The sequence below is a fragment of the Alosa sapidissima genome, chromosome 13, assembly GCF_018492685.1.
Source record: "Alosa sapidissima isolate fAloSap1 chromosome 13, fAloSap1.pri, whole genome shotgun sequence".
Classification (NCBI taxonomy): domain Eukaryota; kingdom Metazoa; phylum Chordata; class Actinopteri; order Clupeiformes; family Clupeidae; genus Alosa; species Alosa sapidissima.
Genome location: NC_055969.1, coordinates 5,890,068 through 5,903,702, shown reverse-complemented (window position 1 = coordinate 5,903,702; position 13,635 = coordinate 5,890,068). Strand labels below are relative to the sequence as shown.

Genomic DNA, 13,635 nt, shown 5'->3' with positions numbered 1-13,635 from the left:
TTGCTGTTTTAAACGTTGTGCAAATTGACATTATCGAGTATTTAAATTACTTGGGGGGGGAACACTCGAAATCACGCATTGAACCCCCATACATTCACTAAGCCAGGAGGTGAATGCGAGGAGGCTCCTGGCTGCAGCAGAGCAAGTCACGTGATTGCTAGTGGTCCACGTTGTCACACACAGCCTAATGTTTATTTTGTGCGGCTACTCCATTCAAGTGACATTGATAAGTTAAAGTCACGGTATTATATGTAAACATTAGGCTAGCCTTTGAGTATTTTAATAGTCAGTTGTAAACAAATAAGTCTTCTTATGTTACCTTTTTGTAAATGGACTTAAGTTTGCTCTAAATGTATAAAAAAATATAAATAACTTTTATTGATTATGCTAACCGTTAGCATCTCTATAGGATTTCATATACATTAGCCATAAGCTAATGCATTAGTTTCTATTCTGTAAGGTCTGCTTAGTTTTACAGTGAAACCAGAGAATGTCTAATAAGGACCTAGACGGGCTCTGGTGAAACCTAAGTAAAGGTTTGAAAGGAACTTCAGCTTCAGACTTTCTCTTGGGAAACTGTCAGGCCTATCTATCCTCTAATGTAGCTGGCTAGACCATGTCATTGCCACACATACAAGTGGGGGCAGAATTGGAAATGTGTCATAGAGTGACAATGCATTGGTTTGGTTAAAAAGTCATAAGTTAGGTTATTGGTTATTATTGTAATAATGAGCTGTAAAGTAACTCAGACTTTTAAAAACGTTTAAAAAAAGTTTTTTAAAGGATATCGACTAATAATCGTTATCGTCAAAATCACAAAAAATATTGAGAGATTATTTTTTGTCCATATCGCCCACCCTAGTGCGTGGAGGTTCCACCCTCGGCTCCGTGAAAAGGAACATACAGTATGGCAAAAGTTAGACTCTGTTGAACTGTGAAACTGGCCCTGATAGCCTGACCTAAATGGAATAAATTGGAGTCGGAAAAGATTTGAATTTCAACAAAGCTTTTTGTTTTCACAGACGAGAAGGAAGGGGGGTTATTTGCCACAAAGTAGGGGAACGTATGTGGATGAGCCATAAATCAAAGAAATTACCGTATATTTAAGTGTAGTTTGCCCTAGCTTTTTTATAGACTTAACTGTAAACATGCTCACTCGTGTTCTATTTTGTGCATGTGTGCGCATATTTATGAGGACCTTTGTGGTGTTCGTGTATGAGTTACTACTTATGTGTAGGTCTGTGGCTGTACTGTATGTGTGTGTGTCTGCGTGCATGTGTGTGCGTCTGTGTGTTGTCAGACATGAGACTATTTCAAAAACAAACAAAGTCTTTGAAAGGCAAGCACAGTCTCCAGGGAGTTGCCATTCAAACACCTACCAGCTATATAGCAACGGCCCCACAGAGATTACACTCTGTGTGTGTTTTTGTGCGTTCTGTCTGATGTATAGCATTTCCACTCTCAGCGGGCTGCCGACTTCTGAAAGTTTATTTTTTTTCATGTCAATATGGTGGTCCCGGTGGTGTCTGCGTCTTCCTTCTCTGGTCAAAAGGGTGTGAATTACACATTAGCCACAAGCTGCTCGGCCAGTCTGTTGAGTCACATGCAATTTGTCCTTTGAGGAAACAAACAATGTATTATCGGTAAAGAGATTATTTCTCACCTTGAATTTACTCAGTCTAATTAGCTCCCTTGTGTGTGTTTGTGTGTGTGGGGGTCTCTCTCTCTCTCTCTCTCTCTCTCTCTCTCTCTCTCTCTGTCTCTGTCTCTCTCTCTGTCTCTCTCTTTCTCTCTGTCTCTCTGTGTGTGATGGTGAAACCTGGCCCTGCCTGGGTCATTGGCTCTACTGAAGTGTGGGTAAATTGGTCTGTGCCAGGCTGTAAGTGCGGTTTTAAACTGCTGTCGCCATGAGCACAGACTCTTCTCATTTCCCTGTGTACAGATTCCAAAGCTTTGAGACATTTCATCTAACGAGCTCCCTTTCCAACTGTTTTGATGTGTAATAATTAGGGATGTATGTCATTATTTTGATATATGTAATTATTACGTACTGCTTATTATGGCAACAGCTATGGCAATTTGTCACACAGGTCCGTTGTCCGTTTGTTATTTGCTCATGGTAATGTAAGCACTGTGTGTCTCTTTCTCTCAGTCTCTCTCTCTCTCACACAGGGCTGCATCCACTCAGCCAGCCCCACACACATGCTCGCTTCTCTCAGCTTCTTAGACTTGATGACGCTGTAGTGTTCAGTTTGTTTCTTTTTTTTTTTTTCTCTGGTTGGTTTTCTCTTTCTCTCTTTCTTTTCTTTCTTTCTTTGTCTCTTGGGCATTGTGCCCACGCTGGCAGAAGAGATGATCTGGGCACACGTGGCATGAGCTTGAGTGTCATCAAGGGATGTCCTGAAGCATATGTCTGTCTGTCTCTCTCATACACACTGTGTCTCTCTCACACACACACACACACACACACTACTGTCTCTCTCTCTCTCTCTCTCTCTCTCTCTCTCTCTCTCTCTCCCCCTCATTATTTCACCCTTCAGTCCTGGTCCCTCTCTCATTATTTCTCCTCTCAGTCTATGAGCTCGTCTGAAGTCGGTCCGCTGTAGAAACCGCTCTGCTGCGCTGCTGCAATAGTTCCTGCTCTGATCTGATGTGTTGTGAAATTCCCCTGCTCTCTCCTCTCTCCTTAATGCCCCCCTCACATACACAAGTTCTGAATATGGTGCTGCAGTGCACATTCAAACAAAGGTGTGTGTGTGTGTGTGTGATGTGCAGCTGTGTAACCTAAGGTGCACTGGTATGCCTCTGCAGTCTAAGAGCCTGAGGTGCGTGCACGTTATTGTTTGATGTGGAGTGTGTGTGTGTGTGTGTGTGAGAGAGAGTGTGTGTGTGTTTGAAGATATTGAGATGGAGACGAGCACCCGTGGGCCCCTGAGCCACCACTCGTGTGATGTGTGCTTAGCTTTGTAATTGATTGGACTCCTTTGTCTGTCCGGTGACGCACTTCGTTCTGAGGCGATTTGTCCTGCGAGAGACCTCACTCCCTCCATGCCCCTCAGACACTGTCCAATACAACCCCTGTCCTTCCCCGGAATGATAAACCCATTCACTACCCTTTATTATGTCTTTCTTTTCCCTCTCTGTCTTCTCTCACCCCCTTCCTCTCTCTCTCTCTCTCTCTCTCTCTCTCTCTCTCTCTCTCTCTCTCTCTCTCTCTCTCTCTCTCGCACTCTCTCTCTCTCTCTCTCTCTCTTTCTCTTTCTCTCTCTCTCTCCCCCCCTCGTTCATGCATCATCTCCCCTCCCTCTTTCTCTCATGCAAGGGAAACGATTCCTGAGTGACGGGTGCTTTGGCGAACATTATATAACATGTTGATCTTCATGCCCCCACTTTTTCCATATAGAACTGTAGTAAATTCCCCTATTGTTCATGTTCACACATACACATCACACTCATACACACAAACACACACACACGCACAAAGAAACGGCTAATGACTTGACTGGTCTATATAATTTCATGTAATTGCTCTTTAAAACTCTTTGAATGGAAAATTGCTCTCCAGTATGTACACATGCACATAGACACACACACACACACACACACACACACACACACACACACACACACACACACACACACACACACAGTTTTTCCCCCTCTCCTCCTTAATTGGCTTTCCAGCTAAATTTTGATTATGGCTTTCATGATTACCCCGCAGTTAAATAATCAATGTCTCGCCAACGTATTGCCACATTGCTTGGCGGGCTGCGAAAGATTGCGAAATTCCAAAGAGACCTCCTGGTGCTGTGATTGGCTTATCAGGAGCCCTAGAAAGAGGTAATCATTGACAATTTTGTTCTTAGAAGACTGTGATTAGCATGCTACTTTTGCAATGGCACACTAAAAAGGTGAGGTAAATGGGTTTGGATCTAATCCATGGTGCTTGAGGAGATGCACTTGATCCACTTCCCTTCGCGTGTCCAGCATCATCCTCCTCACCAGCCTGTGACTGACGTCATTCTTCTCTCTCTCTCTCTCTCTCTCCTCCCACACTCTATCGCTTATCCTTTATTCCCTCGCTCCCAGCTCTGTCGCCCACTCCCTCCCTCTCTCATTTCCTCCACCCCGGAGCTCCGCTGTGACGTCCACGTCCCGAGGTCCTTCTGGCCGCCGCCCCACCATATGTGCCCGCCGTGGGTGTCGTCCAGCACTGCCCCTGCCCCTGCCCCTGCCCACCCAGTGCCTTTTCCGATCCTCTCATCAGGGCCCGCGCGGCTGACCCCAATCAACAGTGACTAATAGCACATGTGCGCGAGAGAAGTGGAGAGACACACAGATTAAAGTCGCCCCTCGCCGCCACACGTACAGGTCACAGATGCTGCCGGCGAAGACCGCCGTGCGGTCAGCATCTGTCTCGTTGCTACAAGACGGCCGTGTTGTCTGCACTTCACTTGACCATCTTTGAATGAACCCATCCTCATCACAACAAGACCCGTTTGGCCCGAGCATTACTCTCCAAAACTCATTTTAAACTTTAATATGCCCCCCCCCCCCCCCCCCCCCCCCAACATACACACACACACACCACACACACACACACACACACACACACACACACACACACACACAACCAGCAGGTGCTCTTGCTGCCAGACACACAGCCAGACAGACTCTAGGCTTCTTTGTCTGCTGTGTGCCATGTGCAGCCAAGCCAGTGCCTACTGTTACCTGGTCTTCACATCCACTTTTTGTTTTAATGAATGCTCCCCATACTCAGCAGCCCAACAAGTCGTCTTCACAGTCGCAGTCCTGTGTGCTGTGCCTTTGTAAGCCCAAGACTGCCTGTCATAGACACTGCATGTGAAGGCCTGTCATGGTCTGCCGTTTTCCTTGCGTATACGGTTTCTCCCGTTCTGTTTCACAGAAAAGCAGTTGGACAGCTTTGCAAAGAAATCTCACCATCGGTATTGTGTGTATGAGTGTGTGTGTGGTGGTGTCTGTGTGTTTATCTGTGAGCGTTTATGTGACAGCAGCTATGATGAGGATAAAGTGTTTGCTGCATGCGACATGAAGGCTGTTGCTGGCGCTTGAGGCAGGCACGCTCATGGAGAGTTGTTTTGAGTCTGTCCGGGTGCCTTAAATTGGATGGTACATGCCGTCACACACACATACACACAGACACACACAGACGCGCGCGCCTCTCTTTCATTCGCATTGATCTTGGCTATCCTGCAGCACATCTCCTGCAGACGTTTGGGACTCCGGAGCGTTTCCACGCATTGTTCTGCCCTCCAATCAGCAGCCAGACTGCTGGTCGCCGCTCACCATGACTCAGAGGAAGCCACGGCCTTTTCATGTGGTAGAGCCCGCCACAAACGCAGGACAGATAATATATCTCTTGTGGTGTCCTAGACGTAGATGCCACACACATACATGCGCACACACACACACATATTCATGTGTGCACACATAAATGCACACAACCTAGAGTCAAGTGTTGTTTATGTCAGTGTCAATCATAAGCTCGGTTACAGGCTCTCTGTGTGTGTGTGTGTGTGTGAGAGGGCGCCTGCCTGACTGTGTTTGTCCTCTACGGGGAATGGAAACCCCTTCCACTATCAGTAGTGCCCACAGAGAACGGAATGGCTTTCTGAGATGTCATTATTATTTCTGTTGAACAAGGAGTCCCATGCCACACACACACACACACAATCCTGATTAGTCATCCATGACCATATAGGACATATCCGTATGGTTCTATTAGTGTGGGCAGTTGTGGAGAGTGATTTTGGCCGGCTACAGAGTAAACGGGGCAGCCCAAAGGCGATGGCCATTTAGAGCCAGCTTAAGACCCTGTGCAGCCCTGCGGAACCCGGCGGTCAGAGATGTCGTCCTGCTTCTCTTGTTTTGCTTTTCTCCCTTCTCTTTATTTGGGCTCCTTCCTGTTTTCCCTCTTAGTCAGGTGATCTGTTTGTGATATTTGAGAGAGTTTTGTCTTGCTTTTTGGGCCGTGTAATTACATCTTCCGTTTGCTCCCTAAACGACGCTTCAAGGATTTTTTTTTTTGTCCACCTATTGCCTGTGATGACAAACCAGCCAGGGATGAATAAGCTCTAAGTGTCATAGTGTCTGTGCCACTTAAGAACAGCAGGGTGATGCTACAAATAGCCTCCTTTGCTTGTTCCCTCCATTCTGGGTATGTGAATTAACGTGGCTCAAAGACTCATCTCTGAAAGTTCCAGAGATTAGATGTTCTCTAGTTACAAGTGTTCGGCATGAGCGCTTTTGTACAAGCGTTTTTAAATGTGCTATGACTGCTTTGACTTCACTTGACACGTCGCTCATCTTTAGACACTGCTCAAAATCTGTAAAAAAAAAAAAATAATCTTGAAAATATGTTCTTCTACTCGAGTGTTAGACTCACTGAATCTATTCATTTTGGATAACAAAAAACATCTTAAGTTTGAATGGATGAGACATCTGTTCTAGTTACTCATGCCTCAAACTTGAGCAGCTTGGCAGGTCAGAACCCAGACCTACACCTGCAACGCTAAGTTGAGCAAGCCAGGTGTTCGGCCTGAAAATATATTGTACATCCGTCTGTGACCACCTCATCACTCTTCCATACATCTCGGTTCGTGAGGCAGTCTGTCATTTTGCCAATCCGGTATCTGAAAATGTAGCAAGATAGGCACTTCTTACTTATCAAATATTTTACAAAAAGGTGACACCTTTGATACAATCTGACATTCTCAGAAATCAAGAGAGTGTGTGTGTGTGTGTGCGCGGGCGGGCGGGCGCTCAAGAAGTGTTGGATACAGTGGCTCCATCAACTCTCTCTGGCACATGGTGTGCTCTGTGTCCCAGGGCTGGTGGTGGTGGTGTCCTGCACATGATGACAGAGCTGGAAGACGCTGCTGACCTGTATCTCCTGGCTGCCCACACCACACACTCCACCCCACTCTCAGACACTCATTCCAATGTGCGCCCTCCTCACTCACCCCAGGACTGTGTGGATGAGTGTGATGCTCACAGGGCACTGTTCCGCCTGCTATCTCTGAAACGCAGACGTTAGCCACCAGTCTCTCTCTCTTTCTCTCTCTCTTTCCCTATCCAGCTCTCTCTCTCTCTACCTCTCTCTTTCTCCACCTCCCTCTCTCTCTCTTCTGTGTCCTGTGTGCCTTCCCTGGGGATTAAAACTCCCAAATGTCAAGCTATTTATATCCCCCCCGGTCTGTGAGCACAGGCAGACGGCCACTGCTACCACCGCAGCCCACCGCCACGACCCACAGCCCTCCCTCATTATCTCCCATAAGCCAGACTCAGGAATAGTTAGACATTTCACTTATCAAACACCGGCTCCTCCGCTGTTTTTCTTAATTATGGAACGGACTCTGGCTTGTATGAACTTGCATCCTGTTATATATATATATATATATATATATATATATATATATATACACATACACTCTCTGCTGCTTTCTCTCTCTTTCTCTCTCTGTTACTGACACAAACACTCACACTCTCTCTATGCACACACACACACACACACACACACACTTTGTGTTTTGTTCTCACTTTCTAGTTCTCAGAGTTCCTTGTTTTCTCTCCCCTAATTTCTGCATATGTTTGTGCTCTATTTTCATTCTCTCCCTCTCTCCTTTTGTCTCCCTCCCTCTCCTTCTTGTTTTCCATCTTGCCCTGAGCGAGTGAGCGTTCTAGTATCTGGTGCACCCTCTTCCTCTTCCTCCATGCGACAGGGAAAAGAGAGGGCTGAGGTGGAATCACATTCTGTTTTTTTATTTATTTATTTTTTCCCTGAGAGTAATTGGGTCACCTCTTTAAAACTGTTCCGATAAAGACATTGTGTCCTGGTTCTCCGCACACTCACGGGAGAGATTTGACCTGGCCTTAATTGCGTAACACCAGATAATGACAGAGAAACTTGCTACAGCACATACTTTCTTTCCTTCTTCCTCTCTTTCTTTTTCTCTCTCTCTCACTCCCTCCCTCCCACATGCCTTCAGTCACACACATACATACACACACACACACTCATTTTGAAACCTCTTGTTTACGCAGACTTTGTCCTTCCCCTTCATTGACACCGTCTCCTCCTGAATATAATGGACGTTATTTTTCTGCTCAAATCCTATGAAAGTGAAACAGTAAGCCGCACGTCACTCTTGATGGCAGGAGAGCGGCAGGGCATTGATGTGAGACCGGCGTGTGATGTGACTCCAGCGCCGGAGCCCACTAATTTAACCAGACGGCGCGCATTTTGAGCAATCAGCGCTAGCAAAGGCGGGCCAATTATGTCCCCGGCCAAGGCCGCATTGTGTCGCACACAGACCAATATCTTCCAATTAGCAGCCAGAAGAGCACAGGGCTGGGGAGGGCTAAGAGCCAGGGGCCGACGTGGAGGGGTAATTATGACCCACCGAGCCATAGTCTCCGCAGCCCCCAGAGACGGACACAGACATATACTCTCACACCAGCTGAGTGACCCCTGTCCTTTATACACACACACACACACACACACACACCCATACTTTTTTTGTTTCTGAGCATATACATGCACACCCTGGCATATGGGTCCCATCAGATGGCCAGCCAGAAAACACAGAATTGGAGGCGGTAAAAACACATGCACAGACACACACAAACACACGCACACACACAGACCAGTGCATGCAGACAGCCTAAAGACCGTCCCAGCTGGAGGACTGCAGGCGATATTGGATATTGCCTCCCACTTAATTTTAAGGCAGTTGGTGCTCTAAAGATTGAAGCAGGTGCTCCAATCAGGGAATGAATTATGCAAAGATATGCCTTCCACTCCCTCGGTGCGTCCCAGTTGAGCTTTGTTGCTGTTCTCCGGCTGTCTGGCTAAAGAAAATCTTGTTTTTGTTTTCGCCGGTCGATAGCTGTGCCTCAGTGTGTCTCACTTGAGTGCTGCTGTCTACAAATTGTAATTATCATTTTTACCTCTCTCTCTCTTTCTCTTTCTCGTTGTCTCTCTCTCTCTCGTTCTCTCTCTAGCCGGAGGTCATGTCCATCATGGTGGCTCCTGCCACCCTCCCTGTGATGTCCCGAGTGCCCGCTCTGCCCACCGAATACCAGTCCAGTGAGGTGCCCGCGCCGAGGACCAGCGAGGCGGCCCCGTCAGCCCTGTCGGCCCTCTCCTCCGCACACGCCACCCCCCTCCTCCGTGTCCGCCGCCTCGGCCTCCCGCGGCTCCGAGCGTGAGAAGGACAAGGAGCGGGAGCGAGACCGCGAGCGGAGGAGGGACCGGGACAAGGAGAAGAAGAAGAAGAAGCACAAGAGGAGGTCGAGGTCAAGGTCACGCTCCCGCTCCAAGTCCAAGTCCAAATCCAAATCCAAACGCGGCTTGCCCAGTGCCTACCGCCGGCTCAGGAGATCCAGGTGTGTCTCTGCGTAAGTGTAGCTCTGTGTGTGTGTGCGTGTGTGTGTGGTGCATATGTGTTTGTGTAGTTTGTGTGTGTGAGAGGGAGACAATCTGTCAGTCGGGGTGAGTCATGGGAAGTGGATGTATTTGTGTGGTCTCTGTTTGTTGGAGTCTTTGTTTTGAGTGCGTATGTCTCTCTCCCTAATGCATTTGCAGAGGTGCGGATTTCTCTAGTCGGCCCCCATGCCGGGAACCCCACTGCTCCACACACACTCTTCCTCCTGCACCGCCACAGTCAAAAAGCAGAAACTCTAATAAGCAATGTTCTCAATCAGCGCAAAACTCTGTTCATTTCCAAAAGTTGACTCTTAAATGATTTATGCTGTGGAATCTATAACTGCAGATCTGTTTTATCACACGAGGCAGCTGGCCCCCATCTGTTGTGGTCTCTTAGCGGAGAGGTTCTTACTGAATATGTGCTCCTTATTCATCCCATTGCTTCTTTCTAGATGTTTTTTTTCACACTCACTCTCTCTCAAACGCACACACACTACTGTATCACACACTATCACACACTTACTATCTCTCTCGCTCTCAATGTATATGAATCCTAGCCAAACACACACTCACATACACACACGGCATTCCACCACACACTCTGAGAAATCATGTCCAATTTATCATCAGCTGCTGAACTGGCAGTAATTACAGACGTCTCATCCTGTCGTCCTGACAGGCCCCTAATATCATTTCTGTAGATTGAATCATTTCCACCCTGGATTTTAAATCATTTACAGTGGGAATTAAAGGCTTAGATTGGAAGCCCCCCTGCCCCCCCCCCAAGTCAGATATTCACATTAGTGCCTTGTGTGTACACACACACACACACACACACACACACACACACACACACACAGTTATGCTCCCTTGAAGCTGTGTGTCTTCGAAATGCACTTTTTCAGTGTGCAAGCTTGCGGAAAATCCTCATCGCCTTTTTTGGATAGTCAAATTAACTTGCTGAAAGGGACCCCCCACCCCCCTCATCAGTTGGGTAATGTATTTCCCTCACCACCCCCAATGCTGGAGAAAGAAGTTAAAATCTGCCTTGGAGTGTGTGTGTGTGTGTGTGTGTGTGTGTACACACAAGGCACTAATGTGAATATCTGACTTGGGTGTTTGAAGCTGGTGTGTACGTCACTAATCTGAGTTCAGGACATTGCCCAGAACATCCATCCATCTCTCTCTATTCTCTCTCTCTCTCACTCTCACTCTCACTCTCACTCTCACTCTCACTCTCACTCTATTGTCTCTCTCTCTCTCTCTCTCTCTCTCTCTCTCGTTGCTATACTCCCAGGATCACGCAGTATGCACCAGCGGTGTGTCTGCCGCATCATATTGCCGTTGTGTCCAGGGTCTCACACTATTTGTTCTCCTGTAGCCTGGTGAGCTAGTGCCTGGGCTAGTGCACTCTAGTACCGCCGTCTCGCTCTCTCCTCCCTCCTCCCTCCTCCCTCCTCTCTCCTCCCTCCTCCCTCCTCTCTTCTCTCTCCTCCCTCCTCCCTCCTCTGTCAGTACCTAATGAGGGTGTGCTCATCAATGACTAACATGTGGGTGGCAGCGCCTCTGCCTAGGTGACCTAATGCACCTCAGCTATGGCATTGCTAAGCCATTAGCGCACACACACACGCATACACACACACACACACACACACACAGTGCTTTGAGTTGAAGTCATTACCAATTAAATACCACACTCACACACAAACACACACACATAGGTCTATTATCATTTTGACCATAGTCATTAGTAAGTCTGTTTCTCCACAACGTGTTCTACAACTACACACTTGCACACACACACAAACACACACCTGAAAGCCCTGATGTGCCATCAGTGCTGAGTAATTACTACCGTCTGCCCAGTGAGTGACCAGGTCAGGTCATCATGACTCTTTATTTATGGTCAGCCACCAAGACACATATATATACACCTATATACACATCGGACACATAAACTCTTTATTTATGGTCAGCCACCAAGACACATATATACACCTATATACACATCGGACACATAAACTCTTTATTTATGGTCAGCCACCAAGACATATATATATATATACACCTATATACACATCGGACACATAAACTCTGCTCCATCACCTGTGTGTGTTTGTGTGGTCATGATACTGTATCTCCTCATTCCTGGGCATTCCTTGGGCCAGGCTGTGTCTTGCCATAATCACTTCACTCCACTGAGATACACCCCACCCCCACCCCTTCCCTTAATGGCGCAGTGTCAGTCCTGCCCCCAATTAGACTCGGGTCACCTTTTAAAAGCCACCAAAGACGACTAGCCTGTTGAAAAAGGAAATGTGAGTACTCCTCGGCAGTGAGCTCTTCCTGATAGCAGGTTTGTCAAGGTAATGGGGATCGCGTAGTCACTCGCAGAGATTATCTGACAAAAGGAGAAAGGTAGAAGTGTCATGGCGTAGCTTAGCGTGCGTGGCTAACCCTCGAGCGAGCACTCGTCAGCAATCACAGGAAGCTCATTTAAATCCTGTTGAATCGGCGGCTCAGCGGGACGACGGTGGGGGAAAGGTCACATTTTTGCTAAATGAATCAGGGACGCTCCCGCTGACGCCCACTTAGCAAAGTCGCGCACACGCACACATACCATCAGGAGCAATTTTGGATGATACGCCACTTCAATGCCAAGAAGGCCAAAAACATTTTTTCAGTTGAAGGAATTTGTGTAAAAATACCTTGTTCTATAGTAGTTATGGCCTCCATACACGTGTGTGTGTGTTTGCTTGTGTGTTTTTGTTTGCGTGTGTGTGTTTTTGTTTGTGTGTGTGTGTGTTTTTGTTTGTGTGTTTTTGCTTGTGTGTGTTTTTGTTTGTGTGTGTGTGTTTTTTGTTGGGGTGTGTGAGTAAGTGAGAACACACACACTGGCGGCGCAGTGTTTTGTGTTTCCCAAACTAATAAGGGGCCAGTCCAGCAGTGTGCTTCCGAGCAGTGGGTGAGCAGTTTGGAAGTGCATTCTGGGTACAGGGGTCGCGGCCACGCCAGCAGGTGTGTCAAAGGCTTTTAAATTGGGATGGGGGTTTGCAGATCCCTCCCTCCCTCTCGCCATGAAAAGTCACGCATACTGAACACACCGAGCGATCGCTCCAGTCAAAGTGCCAGGCATTGCCTCAGGGCGTCCAACTTTTTCTCTGCATATTTTAGAGTGATGTGATGTTTCTTTTCTCTCTCTCTCTCTCTCTCTCTCGCTCCATCTCCTTCCTTCGCTTTTTCATCTCATCTCATCTCTGTGGCAATCTCTCCTTCCTTTCCCCCTCTATTCTCGCATCCCCCTCTTTATTCTCCTCACCAACTTTCTTCCTCCCTCTCGCTTATCTCTCTCTCTCTCTCTCTCTCTCTCTCTCTCTCTCTCTCTCTCTCTCTCTCTCTCTCTCTCTCTCTCTGTGTCTGTCTCTGTCTCTCAGGTCCCAGTCCAGGTCTCCGGGCAGGCGGGAGCGAAAGACCCGCTCGCCCGAGTGGCGGCGCGAGGAGAGAGAACGCGAGCGACACGGCCCCGGCACTTATCGCCTGGGCAACAGCCCCGGCCTGGGCAGGAAACGCTCCCGATCAAGGTGAGCAGGAGAGGGGGGGGGGGGGGGGGGGGGGTGGAGGGGTGGAGGGGTTGACAGGGATGGGGAGTGTGGAGGGTGAAGGGAAGGAGAGAGACAAACTAATTAAGAGCTGTAGTAAGCTGCCTGCTGGGACATACACATACAATCAGGAAATGGGGAATTAGCGAGGCTGCATTTTAAACGCCACTGCCACACAGCGGGTTGAGATCATAATTTTGCTCAGTCCTCAGGCTAATTAAATTGAACACTTTCCAAACACTTTCCAAATTTAGATGAACTCCCCGTATACCCATCCAGCTATATATTTTTGACAAGGACACGAGGCGAGCAAGAAGGCTGCTGGGGGATTTGTCCCAAGGCTCCTAGTAAGTGTTCAAGAGAGCACTACTGCCTGCAAGTGAGCCACCTGCCATGAGGATCGGCTATTTGACACCTGGGGTGGGAGGTGTGTGTGAGCAGCAGGTGGTTTGCAGACGGGAGAAGTGGCATCCTGGTGACACTCACTCACACACACACACACACACACACACACACACACACACACACACAGACAGACCAGTGTAGTGTGATGTGTCATTGAGAGAG

At 47.8% G+C, this 13,635-nt stretch overlaps 1 protein-coding gene across 1 annotated transcript in view; it reads left to right on the top strand.

Annotated features, from left to right (window-relative positions):
- LOC121680026 (splicing factor SWAP) overlaps positions 1-13,635 on the top strand; it is a 91,891-nt gene that overhangs the window by 60,312 nt on the left and 17,944 nt on the right. Inside the window, 3 exon segments of the mRNA XM_042059168.1 lie at positions 9,046-9,242; positions 9,244-9,441; positions 12,904-13,050. Coding sequence (XP_041915102.1) covers positions 9,046-9,242; positions 9,244-9,441; positions 12,904-13,050 — 542 coding nt within the window.